This window comes from Typha angustifolia, chromosome 14, assembly GCF_048772165.1.
Source record: "Typha angustifolia cultivar Huaian chromosome 14, ASM4877216v1, whole genome shotgun sequence".
Classification (NCBI taxonomy): domain Eukaryota; kingdom Viridiplantae; phylum Streptophyta; class Magnoliopsida; order Poales; family Typhaceae; genus Typha; species Typha angustifolia.
The window spans coordinates 8,069,348-8,091,137 of NC_133252.1; the positions used below are offsets into that span (position 1 = coordinate 8,069,348).

The following is a 21,790-nucleotide window of genomic DNA, read 5'->3' on the forward strand; positions in this document are numbered from 1 at the left end:
TCCAACGCAACTAAAATCACGTCGATGGAAGGTGCATATTAGAAGTTATAAGGGAAATATTGACTGTTGGTCAGATGGTGGCAAAATGGACGTGATTAATGGAAGAGGAAATAATGGTTAGGTATTGGGGGTGGCAATGGTAGGGTAGAGTATCGAGCTAGACGAAGTGGTAGAGGATTGATCAATCCTTGAGAGGCAAGAGGGCACGATCAAATTGAAGAAGGAGATGACGTCCAATAATGGATACTGTTGGAGGAAGAAGATAGAGGTATAGGAGGGAAAAACTTCAATAATTTATTAATAATATTTAATTAGGTTGTCTTCTACATATTTAAAGGCTAACATAACAAGCAAAATAATCAAAAGATAGCTCTAGGATAATGCAGTTCGCTAATCGCATTCGAATGTGGGTCAAATGCGTTCGAACACGCTATATTCGTCCTCTATCTTTGCGAATGTGTATAGGCGTTTAAATGCTAAATATGTTCGTTGTATTTGCGAACATATGTAGGCGTTCAAATGCGACATCCTGGTGTTTGAACGTGACCGCCATAAATCTTTATTCTTCCAAAACAAAAGTTATTTCCTTCGATATGGGTTAGTCAGATCCAAGCCTTATCTAACTGAATCGTAATAATTTGTTTATTGTTTTAATTTTAAATAAAGTGGATGTAAGCTAATTGGATGAATTATACCTATTCTGCTATGATTCTACTCCTAAAAATAAGAGTGATCATAGGATAATTATTGTATGTGAAATGATTATTGAGTTAAGTTATTTTATTATCTTATCTTTATCTTTTATCATAATCATTAGATAGTTGTGAGAGAAAAATCCCATCTTACGACTATCCACAGCACTCTCCAACGATGACCGCAATGTCGGATAATCCATTTCAGCCTGAATCTAACCTTCCAATACTCTTCCATTTTTATCTTTTTCACCCCGATATTGGAATTACCTTATTCAAAAGCCAAAAGATACATAACTTGTGAGACTACCACCTATAAAATCTCAAAAAAAATTTATGAACATATCGATCTAGATCTGGTTTATAACATTCATGTAATTTATCACCATAAAAGAATAATAGAGAATTAATATAAGAAAATATTAAAAAATCATTTTGGTCACTATCATTCTAGATTAGTAAAAAATAGTTCTTAAATAAAAAATATTTAAAGAGCGACAAGTCATCCCCATGAAGTGTATCTTAAAATCTAAGAAAGACGTCGTTTTGCTTTTTGTAGGTGTATCTTAAACTCTACATAATGATAATAAAATTATAAACTAATATATTTGAATAATAATAAGTGCTAAATCTCATAATTTTGATCTTTTTGTTCAAATATTTTATTTAGAAGTCGCTTCAATATGATAAGATAAAAATAGAACTTTGTTTAGCAAGAGACCAACAATGAAGGAGGCTGATAATAGAGGAGATTAAGCCTTGGAGGCTTGGTGGGTCATGTTTGAACTTCTTATCAACGGAGAGAAAGAGATTAAGATCGTGGAGAAAATATTGAGGCGCTTTGAAAAGGTGGGAGTTTCTCGTCACAAAATTGAACTTTGGTGGAGAATATGAGTTGAGGAAAATCAAATCAAGGTCTATTAATATTTAATGCTAGAGAAGAGAGAGAGAGAAGTAGAAACAAAATATTTTATACTTCATAAAGATTATTTAATGCAATAAAATATTTTCAAATATGGTGAAAGGGTAATTATGGTTTTTTAGAAAAAAAAATAGATAAAGCTGTAAAGTAAAATTAGAATAGATAAGGGTGCAAAGAAAAACTAAGTTATATTATTTTCTAGTACAAATTGCCCTTATTTATTTATTATTCATACCTTATTCTATGGATATTTGTTATTTGACCTTATATTTTGTTTTAATGCCTTAAACTCTCTAATATTAGTCTTCATAACACACAATTACCATATCACTGATTAAACAAACTAGAAATATGAAGACTAATAACTTTAATAGCCTTCTCTTTTTTAAAGGTTAGCCTTAATATGAATTTATTAAGGGGTATTTTATATCTTTTAGTTTTTTTTTAAAGAAATAATGAAACATTCTGTACTTCTGTGGTTGTTATTACCTGAGAGCAGAAACGTAGAGTTTGAATGATCAATATATATACACTAGGACGTGGATAATAATAAATAAAATTTAGATGATTTGTGTGGAAAACACAGTTAATTTTTATTTTTAGAAGTCAGATATGTTTTAGTTATTCACATATTTTACTAATTTTCTTCTAACTTTGCTGTCAGCCCATGCTATTAAAAAAAAAGATAATTATATAAGTTATTTATTAACCGTATTTTTTGAATCGGCATAATCCGATTTGCAACGGTTCTAAAACTTGTATCCTAGCTTGATAGCCCTCCAATGGCTAGATGGATGCTAAGGTTAGTTCATGGTGTGAAGGGGAAGAAGTTGTTGTGGAAGAAGGTGGTTAGAAGCTAGAAGAAGCCGACCAAAGATTTGGGCGGTGGAAGAAGAGAGATGGAAGAGAGTACCAATGGCTAGAGCCAAAAAAGAAGGAGATAAGACTAAAGTCAATTTCAATAACAAGATAAGATCTCAATTAGGGTTTCTTTCATATATATATAGATGCTCACTCTAAGGATTCCATAATTAACATAAAAATACTCCAAACAACCCTAACAATCCCTAACTTAACCTACACTTTCGTCCCGGTGTGTTCGAATGCGGAATTTTCGTTCTCTGTCAATGCGAACGTGCACCCATTTCTGTTCAAACACGCTAATTCCGTCCTCTGTCAATACGAACATGATCTAGGCGTTCGAACAACCGCGTTCGAATGCGGTCCTTACGTTCGAACACAACTTGACAAAAATAGATTTTATTGATTCTATTTACTAACTAGATAAATAGGCTTATTCCCATGAACCCAATGTCACGCACGGAGCCAATATGGATTGATTCGTATCGTTGTAATAAATACATATTACACTAGACTAGACAAACTGATATTCCATATAAGAAGATAGAATTTTCTTCTTTTTATTCCAGAAGAAACAACCAATTGAACATGCAAGTACTCTCTATTAATTAAAAATTCTCTTCATCTTCCTCTAACCAATTACTAGTTTGTTTGTGATTATTGAATATAATTCATAGTTACTAAGTTAAACTTGTGTTACTCCCACACTTTTTTTTCGCGAGTTTTGTATTTCTAGTACGTAATTTTTATTTATTAAAAATTTATATTTTTACGAGCAATTTCTTAGTTTTATTATATAATTTATAATTATTTGATACGCCATTTTCTATTTCGTAGTTTTGTTACCCAATTTATAGTTATTCAATACTTATATTTTCTATTAAGTAGTTTTATTATGTAATTTATAGATATTGAACAATCGTATCTTATGATTCACAATTTTATTATGTAATTCAGAGTTATTGAATAATTATATTTTTTCTGAATTATGCAGTTAATTTTTATAGTTGGGAGATTTATTTGTATTAGTTATTATTTTTCTCATCTTTATGAAATAAAAAATAATAGAATAGTATAATTTATTAAAAAGTTATTCTATATAAAATAGAGGCCAAAATTAAAACAAAAACAAAAAAAAAAAATAGAAAAAAGCTTGACATGCAAAGAAAATAATAATTGGGTATGAATGATAATAAAAAATCGGATGATTTCTTATATACAAATCACCTAATATATTTATAGGGTGATTTGTACAAAAACACATCATGTTTCAATTCACCTACTAATTTTAATAGGGTCTGACTTTTTGATTAAATTGAACTATTTAGCCACTTTTTATCTTTGGAGCATGCAAATAATATTAAATATTTACTCTTTCTCTCACCACATATATTTACATAGTACGCAAAATAATTATAATTTATATAAAATAACTATAGTCTAAAAAATATACTATTATGAACCATTTGTCTTCAGTAGACGTAGATAATAACATATATTTTTTTTAATTAATATGGTACAACAATAAATTACTTTTTAGCTATGACTGAAATCAATATAAATTAGGACTAAGTAAACTAAATACACAATTCACAAAAGTACAAGTATTTAGTAACTGTGAAATCCATATTAAAAGTGCGAAATAGAAAATAGAAATATTAAATAACTACGAATTACGTGTGAGAAAACTGTAGTACTTATAAAAATTTATTTAAATATTGCTAATAAATAAATGAGAAAAAAATTTAGGTTATTATAGAATATGAGTACGTCTAATTGAATATAAGATGTATTTTATGCGGCTAACAAATGATTTAATATAACTCTTTTTGCACATTTTCAAACCGAGCGAATATAAAGTATGGTAAACAATATGTATTGTGCAAGCGAAGATGATAATTAGTCTAACTTATAGAAACAGTAATCTAATAGACTTTTCGTACAAATCACTCTTTATTTAAATTTAAATTTAGGGATAAATTTTTTCACCTCTCCATCAATATTTTTTGGTACACTATGATGTTCTGAACTATTAGAAATATCTCATCGCCCGATGTCGTTGACGGAATTAGTAAATTAACCAAAATGCTGCTTCACTTATAATGACATGCTTACCTAATAATTAAATATTTTACTTTTAAAAATATTCCTTCGTTGCCCTCCACCATTTTCTTCCAAATTTAACCTCAATCTCACCATGTAAAATTTGCTGCATCCCATTCTTCCAAAGATTGATGGAGAACCTCATCCTCGACGATGTTGGGAAGATGGTCAACTTTTGGGCTTTCTGCCCTTGCAAGTTACATGCAAACACACGGCCTCCTCCACACCACGTGTGGCACTCCGGCCTACATGGCGTCCGAGGTCATCAGCAAAAAGGGCTACGATGGGGCCAAGGCCGACCTCTGGTCCTACGGCATCATCCTCTTCATCCTCCTCCCTAACAATGGTTATGGCTAAGTTGTTTATTCTGTTGGCCATTACCCTCCTTGCCATTTTCATGGTTGATTACGAAGTTAGGATTGCTCAGCTGACCAATTTTTCTTACCCTTTTTTCGACTTCTAGTGAAGCCCACTGGAGTATCATTTCAAGCATGTCGATCTTTTGCTTAGCTTATCTGTTCTTCTTCTTCTTCTTCTTCTTTTTGCAGGTGTTGGCCTAAGGAAGCCGATCATGTTGAACGGGAATACCACTTGGATAGGGTATACTTTTCTTTTTCATCTTTCTCTTTTTGCCATCAAATTCTATGTACTTGTTTGAAGAAATAATGGAAGTGTTTCTGATTTATTTATGAATGTCTTCTTTTTTCGGGCACAAATGGACCAAGAAGCCTCTTAACCTCTTGTAAATAGTTCTCTATTTTTATTCATTCCATTCCATATGTATATGTCCAATATTTTCACAAGGTGATACCATCACAGTTTAGAAGCCATCTAAAGACCAAATTAACTATGCTTAATAGGTTGTCCCATTCCAAGACGAAAACCACGTTGCCATGTACAAAAAGATCAGTCGCGATGATTTTCGATGCCCGCTATTAGGTTTTTAGTGTTGGCAATTGTGTACAAAATATTCTAAATATTTTTATACATGTACATGAGTATTTATACAAGTCTAGAAAAAGTATTTGGATTGAAGAATTGCAAGATCAAAGAAGAAAGGTTTTCGTGTTCACGCTGCTTTCATGCCGCGTTCGAATGTGCTCTTAGGAGTTCACATATACAAAGAGAATGCATTTAGGCCGTTCGAACGCGAACACAGGCGTTCATACATACAGAGAACGCGTTCGGACCATTCAAACACGAGCACAGGTATTCGCATATACAAAGAGTGTTGTTTCTGCCATTCGAACGCAATCAAGGGTCGTTCGAACGCACCCTACATACGTTCACAACACGTTCACACATATAGAGGAGTGTTTTTGCGCGTTTGAATGCACTTGGGCCTGTCCGAACGCACCTAAGAACAAGTCAAGCCATTCGAACGCACTCGGGCAGCATTCGAACGCACCTGCGTAATATGCAATTTTTGGACTTTCGTGATTACGGATATGACTTGGATTTGGCTCTATCTTGGATACATATAAAAGCATTGTGAAGCCCTAACTCTAGTGTGGTTAGTGAAGGCAATTGAAGGAGAATTCTTAAGGCTACATCGTTTCTTCAACCAATAAGGTCTGACTCTTCTACAAGGCATTAAACTTTTGTCTTAAGGGCTATCTAGACGAAAGATCAATCTCGAGGGCTATTGAGGTTGGATATCAATCACGAGAAGCGGTGAATCGCAAGTTCTAGCAAGCAAGACTGAGAAGAACAAAGTCGTGGGGATCGATAGGTTGTTTTGTGAGTCAGTCTTATAACTGCCATTATTCTAGTGATTGGTTTTGATCCGAGTTTGGGTCCATGGTTTTTTTTCGTTTGATTTTTTTCACGTTAAAATTTTGGTGTTCATCTTTGCTTTTATTTTTTAATATTTCTTCCATTTTTTACTTAAACAAATGAGTGATATCATTGCCTAGGGTTTAAATACATACGTGTGTCTAGGTGTTTTTCATCCGTCATGGTTTTCCTTCGATGCCTACAGGCTAATTCCAAATAGCAAAACTAGAGCTACTACCTCCGACTCCATCGCAGAATGTGGTGGAAGGGGAAGAGAGCAGAAAGATTAGAGAAAGGGTTTGGGATGTAATAAAATTTTGAGAGAAAAAAAAGTATGGATCGACGTAGCATTGGAAAAGGAGAGAGTTTTAAGTTGTTACATACATCTATTATGGTTATTTAGTTGTCATGATCAACTGCATGATAATTTATAGACAAAAATAGATAATAAAATCCTAATAGAAAGGATAAAGTAGAATATTTAGTTCAAGGTGAAAATAGAATTATTTCTTAAATTTATTTAACTTATTTATTACAAGAGTTACACATTTTTTGGTTACATGTCAGTCTGGCCACTTATCAATTTAAATTGTGTGATTGAAGTTAATAGATGTGGTGCTCACGGGCTTTCCATTAAAAACGAACTGTTATATATGTGACTTTTGGAATAAATTAAAGTGATCTTTTCATTCCACACCCTACATTAAGTTTTTAATACGATATATGCTATGTCTTCATGCTATTTTTAATTCAATCATTGTCCTTTTCATTAAATACGTCCTACTTGAAATCTTTTTAAAAATTCAATGGCAAATATAAGAATGGCCGGAGTCATCTTTTAGTAGTTTATTGAGAATATAAGGTGTGAAATGAAAAAAAAAATCTCAAAATTGTATTAACTGCTACATAATTCCCATTTCAAATTAACACATAAATTTCCCTAGTATAAATAACTTTGAAATCATTGACAACCTATGTAATGTTACCTGATATTATACATTACAAGAAAAAATATCTTAATTTCAAGGAAAAAATCAATGATAAATATTTTTACACTCTAAACCTAAAAAAAAAGAGAACTGTAATCGTTATTTGTACTAATATAATTGGCAAATTGTGTTTTAAAATATAATTTTATTTTTATAATGTGTTTAAATTTTATGTATGAGCATATGCACAAGTTATAACAAGTTATGAAATATTTAATGAAGAATATTAAAATGAAAGATTAATTTTGAAGTCAAGCTATTTGAAACGATTTTAGAATTGTTATTGAAGTGATTAAATAATATCTTGATAGTTGAAGAAGTATGAAATTTTACCTAAAGACATAGGAACAAGCACTCTGTATTCAACTATTTAGTATAGTATTTGAATAGAGCGTTCAAACACACTAATGCTGCATTTGAATGCACCCTACAGCCGTTCACACTGTGTTCGAATGCAAAATCAGACTTTCGCACATATAGAGAACGCATTTAGCCGTTCAAACGCACTCGGGTCGCATTCAAATGCACCCATGTAATATGCAAGTTTTTGGACTTTCAAGAGTTTTGATTTAACTTGAATTTGGTCTTATCTTGTTAACCTATATAAGGGTTGGGATGCTCTAACCCTAGAGATGTGGGTAATTGCTTTTGAAAAGGATTTCTTATATCTACAACGTTCTTCTACCAACAAAATCCATCTTTTCTACAGTGCACCAAACTTTCGTCTTAAGGGTCATTTAGACGAATGATCAATCTTGAGAGTTATTAAGATTAGAGATCAATCATGGGAAGAAGTGAATCGCAGGCTCTAGCGATCAAGATTGAGGAAAACAAAATCGTAGGGATTGACGGGTTATTTTATAAGTTAATCTTATAACTGCTACAAGTTTAATGATTGGTTTTGATCCGTGTTTGAATCCATATATTTTTTTCCGTTTAGGTTTTTTCGTATAAAAATCTTAGTGTTCATCTTTGCTTGACTCTTTGATATTTATTCCGTATTTATTTAAGCAAAGAGTTGATATTATTGCCTAGGCTTTAGATAGTTAGTTTTTTCATTCGTTAACTTTAATAACTATATGTTAGGAATATATTCGGTCAACTATAATAACAATTTTAAAAGGGTCAACAGAATTCAGTGGCAATTCTAATACTTTAAAAAAAAGTACGACTGGAATACTGTCATAGGTATTAAGGTATGGCAGCGAGCTGTATATATGTATATATATATATCAACATCCCAACAGCCCATGTACTGTTATGATGTTGATCTTACTATCATAAAATGTGAGGTGCAGGTGCTAATCTATTTAGTAATTGGCGGCTAGCAGGGAAGAACAGAATTTTTAATTAATATAGAGTTTATCCTTTGTAGCAATGTCATGAGTGAGAGATGTTACATAATTTGAGCGGTCAAAGTGTTAAAAAATAAGTAAGATAGTGAAAATATGTTATAGACGACAAATTTAGGAGTCATTGACCCAACTAGTCATGTTCTAAATATTTTTATTAAAATAAATATTTTCTCAAATTTATTATTAAAATAGATTAATTTTACTGTAGTTCTAACTAAAACGCTGTATTCATAAACATTTTATGTTCTTACACAACTGTTGATCAGTTCGACGGTTTTATGTAATACTAAAATGGTAAATATTTTAATATTTTATTTATAAGAAGCTATTTAAGTTAGTATTTCAACCATTTAAGTTAAAATGTTATTTTTATATAAATTTTTTATCTTAGTAGCATTTTTACTCTAAAAGTAAGATAATTTAACCTCTTTTATAAGGCAACAATAGAATAGACACATTTGGTAATAAGTTTAATAGACAGTCTATGTTATAGATAAAGTTTAGAATAGAGTCAGTTTGATCAAAATCTCCAAATTTAGTTGTAAAATGTACAGTTTTTAAAAATAAAATAGAATAAAAAGAGCTTTCCTACTGGCAAAATTTGTCATCCATTGGAAATAAACAGACATTACCACATAAACTAATATATATATATATATATATATATATATATATAATATAGAGTGGTGGTAAGTTGCTCGAATTTTAAAGCAAACGTGTCGAGTTTCCGATGGTGGGAAGACCTTACAGTGTATCACTAAATACACGAATAATACAAACGATATAGTGATTTATACACACCATGTGATGTGATGGTGATGGTGACAGTGATGGTGAGGTCCCCCCCGGATAGCTCTCATCTGCTAATACTTATCCGAAGGAATAAAGTATTCTTATCGGATTGGGATCCTCTTTGCAAGGAATAATCTTATCGGGCCTAGCACTAGTAGAAGAAAGAGCACAAGGGCCCAGGTTGCACCCTATCAGTATCAGATGGGCTCTTGGTGGGCCATCTCATCCATACATTATCACCATCATGCTTAGTCATCAAAAATTTGTTCATAAAAGATCAATGAAAAGGGCAACAATGAGTTAGTGTGAAAGCCGTCTTGTTTAGAGTCCAGTTTGACTCAGTATATTATTTACAAATTTTTTTTAAAAAAAATGACACAAGTGAATTTCTTCTTGCATATTGTTTGATTTGTACTACAAGAAAAGGGCTACCTACTCATGTGTGAAAGTCATCATTGCACATATATGTTTTAGTAAAAAAAATACAGGAAAAATTCCTGTTATGTTATGGAGAATAAGTCGAAAAGTGCAAAATTTTAATACTAAGTCGGTTTGACTATTGTGTTGCATCATTGTTTATATAGGTAAGTTTGTTTAAGAAGATTGGTTCATGTTATCTATGCTCATCTTGCATATGCATATCGTTATGATCAATCAAGATTAACTTAATTTTGAGTGATGCATTCGAATTGATTATAATATGCTTTTGATGATTTGATTGATCTGTGTATGACTTATTTCATTTGATTATCATATTCTATGTCTTGAATATATTTTGAAATTCTAGAAGTACATCTCCAAAAATATTTTTGATTTGTTTTAGTTTGAAATAAAAAAAGGGCGTTCGAACGTAGATTTTTGAGTTGAACGCGATAACTGGCGCGTTCAAATGCACAGACTGGTGCGTTCGAACGCACTCGAGGGTTCTTTAAATATTGCGTCCGAACCCAAGGGTTTCATCTTCCATTTTCCTAACCCTAAAAACCTTTCATTTTCCCCTTCTCAAATCTTCGAGATCTTGGTGTTTTTCATCGAATTTTTCACTTCAAATCCTTTTAGAGGGTAGTTCTCCTCCGGATCTAGCATCTTTCGGCCGAATCTTTGAGTTTTTCTTCACTCTTGCAAGGTATGATCATCAATCGTTTTCCTATTTTTTTATTCAATAAAGTTGCTTGATCTTGATTGATTTTGTATGTTTTCACGTTTTGATCACGTTAATGTTAACACCTTGATGTTTCTTGTGAGATTGAACGTGATATTTTTGAGTTTTCAAGAGAAAGATGGGTTTCATTTAGGGCCTTCATGATTTCTAAAATTTTTTGGAATTCTTGCTATTTTTTTGTTTGCTTTGGGCATGTATTGAATCTTGCAACTTGTTTCTTTCTCAAGAATACCTAAAAAAGCGACAGTGACCAAGAAACCAAGGCCACCTTCGTCACCGTCTTCGGCTCCAAAATTTTCTTCATCAACGGCTGCCGGGCGCTACAAACATAATTTTGGCACTCATCCTGTTATCTGTGAAAGACCCGTGGTTATTTCTGATTTTTCTGAATTAGGGATTGAACAGATCTTTACTGAGCGTGGATGGTTATCTGTATGTCGAATGAGCGGTACTGCTTATGTGGAAGTTGTTCGGGAATTTTTTAGTAATGCCACTGTTTTAGATCGCTGTATACGTTCTACTATTCGTGGTGTGTCTGTATACTTGGACTCAGATGTTATTCGCGCTGAACTTCGTCTTCCTGATGGTGAGTTCTAGTATCCAACGTCTGCTCCACTTCTTGATGTCAATGAATATGCTAGTACTGTACTGATCAAAGGGGAACGTTGGAAGGGAAACATGATGCCGCATGCGAAGCTGACATCGGTGGCTCGCATGTTTCACCTTTTTTGTCTGTACAATGTCACCCCCAAGACTCGACATTTCAGTATTAGTCTGGATCGTGCATTCCTTCTTCATGCGATGTTATCTGGAGTCTCTATTAATTTGGCTGCCGTGATTTATGATTCGATTCTTACAGCTGCACAGAAAGAAGCACCTCGTGAGGGGTTACCGTTTGACATCTTTATTACAAATTTGTGCACTTAGAGTGGGGTGCGTGTGGATGTTTCGGAACCTTCCCTTACTTTGCAAAAATCGTTGGATCGGATTACTCTTAAGCGGAGTCAAGCCGTCATCTTCCGCCGCTGGTCGTTCATTGCACCTCGACAGTTCTGATAATAGCTCTGACGATGACTCATCTCACACTGAGGGGGAGTTACCACAGTACTCTGACCATTTCGATCAGCTTAGTACTCAAGTGTAGGATCTCCATTCGGCAGTGAATGATTTACGAACTGAGCAAGCTCGTCAGGGGACTATACTTGACTCTGTGTTGACGATTCTTCATCGTCAGTTTCCTCCGAGTTCTTAGTCTTTGGCATTTGTGTCAAAAAGGGGGAGAGTGTCTAGGTGTCTAGGTGTGTAGGGGGAGTATGAGAATATGGGGAGTTTATTAGAGTCTTTATAACCTTGCTTATAACTTTGCTTGGAGTAATTGTGAACTTTGTCTGCTTAAGTACTTTTGAACTTATGCTCCATTCATAACTTGTGTTTGGATTGTTTATTCATTTCAAGTTATTTTCACTTGATCTTGGATTGGTATATGTTTATTTGCAGGGATTGATATGCAAAATATTCTAGACTTGTTGATTGCTCAGTTTGAAGTCTTTGTAATATTTAGTAACCTAGGTGTTTTATCATAAATTGCCAAAGGGGGAGATTGTAAGATTTTTATTTGTTGGCAATTGTGTACAAAATATTCTAAGTGTATTTTTTCATGTATATGAGCTTTACACAAGTCTAGAATATCTCTGGTTTGAAGAATTGCAAGATTAGTGGAGAAAAGCTATTGAGTTCACACCGCGTTCACAAATGCGTTCGAATACGGTGCGTTCACAAATGCGTTCGAACGCGGGTACTGCGTTCACACAGATAGAGAGCCACGTTCACAAACGCGTTCGAACGCGGGTACTGCGTTCACACAGACAGAGAGTCGCGTTCACAAATGCGTTCGAACGCGGGTACTACGTTCACACAGACAGAGAGCTGCGTTCACAAACGCGTTCGAACGCTGGTACTGCGTTCACACAGACCGAGAGCAGCGTTCACAAACGCGTTCGAACGCAATCTGAAGAATTCAAGTTGTCGCGTTCGAACGCACTTGGGCCCGTTCGAACGCACCTGAGATTAAGTCAGGCTATTCGAACGCACCCGGGCCGCGTTCGAACGCACCTATGAAGTTTGCAATTTATTGGATTTTCATGAGTACGGATAAGACTTGGATTTGGCTCTATCTTAGAGATCATATATAAGGATTGTGATGCTCTATCTCTAGGGTGGTTGAAGAAGCATTATTGAAGGAGACTTCTTGAGGCTACATCGGTTCTTCAACGAACAAGGTTCTACTCATCTACAAGAATTTAATCTTTCGTCTTAAGGGCTATCTAGACGAAAGATCAATCTCGAGGGCTACTGAGATTGGACTTCAATCACAAGAAGCAGTGAATCGTGGGTTCTAGCGATCAAGACTGAGAGGAACAAAGTCGTTTGGATCGACGGGTTATTTTGTGAGTAAGTCTTGTAACTGCTAATATTCTAGTGATTGGTTTTGATCCGAGTTTGGATCCGTGGTTTTTTTCCCGTTTGAGTTTTTCCACGTTAAAATCTTGGCGTTCATCTCTACTTTCGTTTTTAATATTTCTTCCGACTTTTACTTAAACGAACGAACAATATCATTGCCTAAAGGTTAGATACGTACGTGTGTCTATGGGTTTTTTCAGACTTCCTTTCTAATGATTCATCAATTGTGTTCATTTGGTAAGGCCTACCAAAGCAGGTTAAGGAGGTGGTTAGTTGTTTTGCCAAAATGGGCTGTAATGAACATTTGTCTCCAATGAACCTAATAGGTAGAAATGAATAGAGGGTGTGAAAAAAACGCATAGTAGTAATTTCTTGAGGAAGGTGATTATCGATCCGAGTTGCTATTCTAGACACAACTAAAGACGCAATAGGAATCTATATAATCGTTGAAATAATCTAAGATTTAGGTATGTTGCTCCTATAGAATTTAGAAATCCAACGTAACTAGAATCTCATCAATCGAGTACATAGATCATAAGATATGGAAGAATTAATGACCAAAGGTCATGAGATGACGAGATGGATGTGGATGGGGAAGTTGGTGATGTAATTAGGGTTAGAATTATGGAAGATGATGATGGCTGTGATGGATGAAATAGTATTTTTTATTTTGATAAAAAATAAAAGCAAAAATGATCGATTAAGGCGGGTTGATCATGTACAATCTGTATCATAATCAAGAACCATAACAAATCATCATGTTTTTCTCACCTTGTCCTCAAGGTGCAAAATGAGGAAACAATTCATCATGTCATCCTCCATCTGTAATGTCGCCTCGTCGGTGATCCGTCTAAGCCACTCCATTAGAACCTCCTTTTTCATGCACCGGTGGTAATCTTTTTGGCTCCTAAAAAAGGATTGAAAACTCCTATGGAGGATGAGCCAAATCATCAACTATACTTGCCCGGTGTGTCTCTTCAGACTCAGTAGGAGCCAACTACATCATATAGACTTAGTTAGTGATGCTTGATAAGCATTGAAGTAGCTGCAAGATTACTCCCTAATATGGTCAAATGCCATCAAGTCGCACTCTTCTGCTGTTGTGCTAAAAGGTAAGGCACATGTCACCAAAATCAAAAGTGATTGGCCGCAAGCTCTGCAGCCACTGCGTCACCAAGACGATGTATGCTCCCTAGAGTGCAATCGAATACACGTCCATAACAAAGCAATGCCCTTGGACTCGCACCTGAACATCACTATAAATACTATCAACTTGGAGCGTCGTCCTCGCTAATGGTGACATCCAGTTCTATTGTCGGTTCAGAGATGAACTCGATCTTTTGAACCAACTACCCATCTAGGAAGTTGTGTATTCTCCCTATGTCAATGAGGATATGCACAGTATGCTTCCTAATGATGTTGTCCACTTGTAGAGTCGTCGACAGTGTCGTGGCTCCAAAGTAGGCATGTAACGAGATGCTTGCTCGTATCTCCTCCGAGTCTAACTCCTTCTTGGTCATCAGCAACTGCTCATTCTTGTGTTGCTTGCCAACAACTACCTTATCCTCGAGCACAACCTCCTCAGCCTCTCCATCAATCAGCATCATTGTGTTGGTCAACCGTGCACAACAATGTCACAGGGTGAACTTCTCGTCATACCAGAAGCACAATCATTTGGCCCTTCGCTCCTCCATATGTATAGGTGTTAGAGTTTGCATAGGGGTACTATGGGTTGTTTTCATATCATTAAAAATCCAAAAAGGTGGTCGCTGTCTAACTACATACAAATAATTTGAGTCATCGAGTGCATGTGTCAGCTTTGGTTGTGGCTTGCTACTCTATGGTTGTTCTCCATGAGCAAAACATCTTCTATGACTTGCCCTAGATCTGTAGGTCATAGAGCTCGTATGTCAGCTTGAATGTCCTCCTAAAAGCTGACGATAAATGTGGATTTAAGCTGAATGTCCGATCATGGGGTGTACATCGACTGGACACTCATTCAAATTCCTCTCGGTAGGCTCTCACCATTGTCTTTTAGACCGTCTTCGTCAAGATAGCATGAAAGTCTTTGTAGCCCGATGATTCGAACCATTTGTAGACCAAGCAGTAAAACTCTACCATGTTTCGATCGACTTATGAGTGGTAGCAGACCAAAATCACCCTAATGCCGCATCCACAATGTGGAAGGATGGGAGAAGAATCTTTTGGTCTTCCACCATGCCTTGGAAGATGAAGAATTATTTGGCACGGTAGAGCCAATCAACCGGATCTCCACCTTGAAAAATTAGAAACTCCAACCGAAAAGTGCGCCCACAAATGATGCCGGTATCGCCGTTGGGTTTGAATCTTGCTCCAACTCTAATTAGAGGCGGGTGCTCCTTTGGCCATACATGATTCCTCAGATGTCCTCTATTAGCTTCTCTATCTTTCTCATCATCCCTCTCAATCCAAGGATCGTCATTATCATTGTCTTCAAATCGCGCTCACAAGCAAGACCTACTTAGCCTTGGCTTGGGCATGGTCTCTTTCTCTCTCTCGTCCTTGGTTGACTGGTGGAACCATTATGGAGAATTTTGGTGTGGAAGATTTGGGCACCTCATATCCTCGAATTAGCCCTTCTTGGATCACCTGCAATAAATCAATGTTTTATTACGTGATCATTTGACTCAAGATTTCGATGATTTGTGTAAGAATGGTGGAGAAAGTCTATTCCAAAGCCTCAATGGACCTTGCTAGCATCTCCATGTTTGGATCTATGAAGGAGGGTGGAGGAGGTAGTGCTGTGTGCGCATGATCCTCTTGCCCTCGGGTGTCTGCAGGTGGAGGTGTAGAGTTCCTCTCTCCTGCGCGTGTAGATGTTTCCCCTTCTTCTTCTCTCCTTCGTGCCTCCATGAATCTAGTGGTTGGTATCATTGCGAATGCATGCCAAGTAAAGCTGACTCTAATACCACTTTGTTACAATCGCCTCAAGGAAGATGATTGTCAATCCGAGTTGCTATTCTGAATAGAACTAAACATAAAACTTTCGAAGACAATAAGGATCGATCTAACCGATGAAATGATATGAGAGTTGGATATGTTGTTCTTTCAAGAGTTAGGAATCCAACACAACCAGAATCCCATCAATCGGGTAGGTAGATAAAAAGATATTGAAGAATTAATGATCAAATGTTAGGAGATAGCAAGATGAACATGAATGGTGGAAGTTGGTGATGTGGTTATGGTTAGGATTATAGAAGATGATGACTATGGTGGATGGAATAATATCTTGAACAAGATGAGGGGGAAGAAGAAATCTTTCAGGTATGGCTGGTTGTTGAAGTGAGGAGGGAGAAGTGATGGAAGATTAACCTCGGCGGTAGAAGAAAGCTCAAGGTGGATACTAACGGTGAGGAAGGAGGGAGAAGGTTGACTTTAGCCTAGATACAAAACAAAAGCTCTAATAATTAATAATCCCAAAGTGTTTGCTTTTTCACATATTTAGAGGCTAACCAATCTTTCAAAAATCCCAAATAAAACCTAATACGAAACAACTTAACCGACGGGCATTCAAATGCTTCTCGATTGTTTTGAATGGCTAAAAACAGTGTTTTGTATGTGCGAATGCTATGTAGACATTCGACTGTACTAGTTAAAATTTCTTATTTGGATCAAAAATAAAATAAGAAACGATCTAAATCGAGGCGGATTAGTGATGTTCACTCCGTATCATAATCGAGAACCGTAACATAAGGTGAAATTATAATTCAATATGAGATGATTGAAGACTCTAGCGCATCCCCACAAGGAGGGCACAAGAAGGGCCCCTGAGTCCCTTTCTGGGCCAAGAGATCCTAGATGTGAACACTATTAAGGATGGCCAATTAGAGGAGGGTTTTGGCCGAAAGGGACAATCTCAAACGAGGGGCTTAATCAGGGCTGGATGAACCCATGAGCAACAACAAGCTGCTAACACTTAAAAATATCAAGCCCATAGCTTGTCATGTAGCTAGGGGTGAAAACGGATCGGATACGGATCGGATAGTGCTCAACCAATATCTGGATCCGTATTTTTAGTTTGGATACGGATTCGGATACGGATATTGGACGAATAACAAAATTTAAAACCATATCCTAAGTAAACGGATACGGATAATTTTCGGATGAAGGATCGGATCTTAAACGGATATTGATTGAATTTAAAATAATTATAATATTTTATTTAAATATAATTAATACAAAATTATTAAAAGTTTTACAACAAATAATTTTTTTTGTATGTCAAATATATAAAATTATAGAAATTAATCTCTATAAATAATATATAATGTATTATTAATAATAATATTAATATTTACTATTTAAATAAGCAAACTAAAAACTGTAAATCATTTTAAAAAATATGCGGGTACGGATATCCGATATCCATATCCGAATCCGAAAAATATATCCGACCTGTATCCGAATCCGTATCCGAATTTTTTTCAAAAATTCTATCCGTATCCGAATCCGAATCCGAATCGGATAGAAATTTTTTATCCGAATCCGATCCGAGTCAGTTCGGATAGCGAGTCGGATCGGAGTTAGTCCGATCCGTTTTTACCCGTACATGTAGCACACTACGCTGCACCGGCCTCGAGATTATTCCCACCAGGGAAAATTGCAAAATGAACTTATTCCCAATCAGGTTAAGTAATTAGGAGAAGTACAACATTCTTAGATCCCAAGACTGCATCTCACTATCACCAAGTTCATGTGATCTCATTGCAAGAATGCCAACCTTTCTAAATTTCACAAGACACAAGTAAGATGCAAGAAACATATGTTATCTATCAAGCCAAAACCCAAAAATATTGAAACCACCTTCCAGGATTGCTTGATCATCAGCTTAGATGAGAACGCGCCTGCTATCCATATACTTCCTGTTCTATCCTGAAAAAGCGAATATTAAAGAAGATTACGGTGATCAGTTTGGGAAGGGAAAAAGATGTTGGAAAGCTGCAGTGAGATATTACTTCTTAAAATAATGAAGGGAAGGAACTGCAGCAGGCTGGGCAAGGAAGAAATTGCTGGAAAGAGGAAGTATTGACCAAAAGATTTATATAATTAAATCAAATGACTTGTTTTTCTTAAAAAATAATGACGAAAAAAAATGCAGCAAGATAGAAGACAAAATACTTTTGAATCAAAGCTATATATATTTGCTACTAAATTTCTGTCAATAGAATATAATAAATCTTGGCCTTCCCACAGACCGCATAGGTGGGAGCTTCCTAAGAAAATAGTATCTATGATAGAACATTTGAAATGTACTCTCAATTCAGAAGTGAATCAGCCTGGGTGGTGTGGTTATATTCTTGAAAACAATCTCCAAATAAATAGCAAAAATATTACAGATTTCTTGCCCTCCAAAGGACCACACTGGTTAGATCTTTCTCCTGGCAAAACCTTTGAAGTGTACTCTCACTTTACAAGCTAGGCAGTGATCAGCCTCTTTATTACGTTCTCTATGGTGGACTGCAACTTTAGCAATGCAGATACATTTCATTTTCAACATGTTTCAGCACACCACAACTCTGTCTCGAGACCATCTACACATTCTCCCATTATAAATGCACACACCCTGTTGCCACTCTCTAACCAGGTGCACCCTGGGTTCTTTTTGACCTTTCTTGATTTCATTAGCCCCCTGATCTCATTTGCTTCATCCCATCTCCCAGCCTCCGCGTACATATTTGAGAGCAAAGTGTAGTAGCCAGAGTGCCCCGGCTTCAGCTCAAACAAATGTTCTGCCGCCCACCTAGCCAATTCTATATTTCCATAGATACGGCATGCCCCGAGTAGTGCACCCCAAACATCAGATTCTGCATCAAAAGGCATGCCTCTAATGATCTCTTCTGCTTCTGTCAATAAGCCAGCTCGTCCTAGAAGATCAACCATGCAAGCATAATGCATTTGTCTTGGCTTAATATTTTCAGTTAGCATTTGGTCAAAGTATTTCTTTCCTCTCTCTACCAATCCACCATGGCTGCAAGCCGATAGGACTGCAATGTAAGAGACATGGTCATAATCCACACCTTCATCCTTCATCTTTTCAAACAAATTGAATGCAGTCTCAAGTTCACCTTGCATCCCATATCCCACAATCATGGAGTTCCATGAAGCCACATCCTTCTCTGAGATCCTATCGAATATCTTCACTGTGATACTAAACTTTCCACATTTGGTGTACAAGTCCATTAGTGAGTTTGCTACAAAGAGATGGTTGTTTAACATTTTTTTTATCAACAAGCAGTGTATCTCCTTTCCTTGCTTGAGTGCAGATAAATTAGCACATGCAGACAAGGCACCCATGAAGGAAACAACATCATACTCGATCCCTATTGATCTCATTTCCTGAAAAAGATGCAGAGCTCTCGAGCACGATGAACTCTGGGAGTAACCCATGATTAAAGTATTATAAGACACATCATCTCTCTCCAATCCATCAAAGATGCTTCTAGCAAGGTCCAACTGCCCACACTTTGCATACATATCAATCAAAGCATTTGAGACAAACAAATCAAAGATGGAACCTGTTCTAATTGACCTAGCATGGATCTCCTTCCCTTTCTTTAGAGAAGCTATCCTCGCACAGGCAGGAAGCACATTTGTCAACGTAACAGAGTTGGGGCATTCCCCGCTTTTCTGCATCTTAATGACCAGTTCTAAGGCTTCCATCTCAGCTCCATTCTGTCCAAGATTAGCAATCATTGCATTCCATGAGACAACATTACGACTCACTATTCTTTCAAAAACATCAGACCCCATCTTCGGATATCTGAATTTTGCATACATATCCACCAAAGAATTAGCAACAAACACATCAGAGTCCATATTTCTCTTTATACTGTAACCATGGACCTCTTTCCCTAAATTAAAACAACCCAGCTCAACCAACATGGGTAACAAACTAGATATGGTGACAGAGTTGGGTGTTACTTCATTAGCTAACATATCCCTGAACATCCTCAAAGCATCTTGATAAATTGCAGCATGGACAAGACCACCAATAATCGAGTTCCAAGAAATCTCGTTTCTCTCTGGCATGCTCCAAAAGAACCGCAGTGCAGCATCTGAATCCCCCAACTTCCCATACATATCAACAAATGTATTCCCAACGGTAACCACCAAGTCCAACCCAGACTTCAGTGCCAACCCATGAACCCCCGTGCCAAAGTCCTCATCCCTCATGGCAGCACATGCAGGCACGACACTAACCAAGCTGACCGAATTCACTGCAACCTTGGTCCTTCTCATCTCCAACAGCATTTTCATTGAATCCAAGGACAAACCACGATCTGAAAGCACTGAAATTACCGAATTCCATGACACAACATCTCTATCATGCATTTCATCAAATACCTTCCGTGTATCCGACAAATGACCGCAAGCACCATAAAAGGCCAAAAGGGTGTTACCAACAAAGAGATCCGAGTCAAATCCTAGCTTCACAACCGCCCCATGTAATTCTAATCCTTTATGTGTGGATTTGGCGGCGGTGGCAGCGGAGATGGCGAAGGGGAAGGAGAAGTGATCAGGGCGGACGCCGGCGAAGAGCATGTGATTGTACAGAGAGAGGGAGTGGGAGAAGAGGCCGGAGATGGAGAAAGCGCGGGAGAGGGAGTTCCAGATGAAGGCGGAGGAATGGCGAAGTGGGTTCTGGTGGAAGAGGAGTAGGGAGGAGGAGAGGTCGGAGGAGGAGGCGTAGGAGAGGAGGAGGGAGGAGAAGACGGGGAGATGGGTGTGGAGGAAGCCGAGGAGGATGGCTTGGGCGTGGGATTGCTTTAGTTGGGGGAGAGAGCGGCATTGGAGGATGACGTCGTGGAGGTAGGAGGTGGAAATGGCAAGGAGATGAGCGCGGGAGATGCGCATATGATATCAGACCGACTACTGCCAGTCTTACGATCGTTAATAACGATATGAACTAAATTTACAGACAAACAAAACAAACAAACACGCACAACAATTTCATCAGGTTTCTTTTCTTCAACAAAAAACTCCTTAGTTACTGTAACAATAGTTTTGGTCTCCTCCTGAATACTAAATAAGAACATCTCTCTTATCATTTATTAGCTCTTAACAAATTGAAAGAAGATTGTCATATCTCACTTTGCTATTGACAACAAGTACCGCACTTAACTCTTGTGAAACCCACTAGCCTTTCATTTTTTACCTCTCACTCTTTTTCTATCTTCAATTTAAAATATTTGTCTTTCTCCGCAGTGCTAATATTATACATTTAGTTAGGATATTTTCTTATTATATTAGATATTTAGTTTTATTAAAATAAAATTTCTGTAGGTCACATTCGAACGCAGGTGGAGTCGCGTTCCACCTGCGTTTGAACGTCCTTGTGAACACCTGTATCAGGTTCGCAAATATAGAGAACGTATATTGTGCGTTTGAACATAGTCCGGCAAGTTTGAACGCCCGCGTTCGAATGCCTGTATCGCGTTTGCATATCTAGAGATGCTTTTTGAGTGCGTTCGAACGCGATCAACGGGAATCCTCTAGAATTAGGGTTTTATATTATTTTAAGACTTATTGGCTAGCCTCTATAAATATGTCGATGACAGCTAACTTTATTATACTATTGGATTATTGATTTCTTGCCTCCTATCTTCTCTCTAGACTTCTCCCTCATTCTTTATCATCCT

General features: G+C 36.5%; 1 protein-coding gene across 1 annotated transcript; it reads right to left on the bottom strand.

Annotated features, from left to right (window-relative positions):
• Positions 1–18,293: 18,293 nt before the first annotated feature.
• On the bottom strand, positions 18,294–21,150 carry LOC140775939 (pentatricopeptide repeat-containing protein At3g03580-like). Its single transcript, XM_073119439.1, has one exon. The coding sequence runs from the start codon at positions 21,003–21,005 to the stop codon at positions 18,642–18,644; it is 2,364 nt and encodes a 787-aa protein (XP_072975540.1). The 5' UTR covers positions 21,006–21,150; the 3' UTR covers positions 18,294–18,641.
• Between the last annotated feature and the right edge of the window lie 640 nt (positions 21,151–21,790).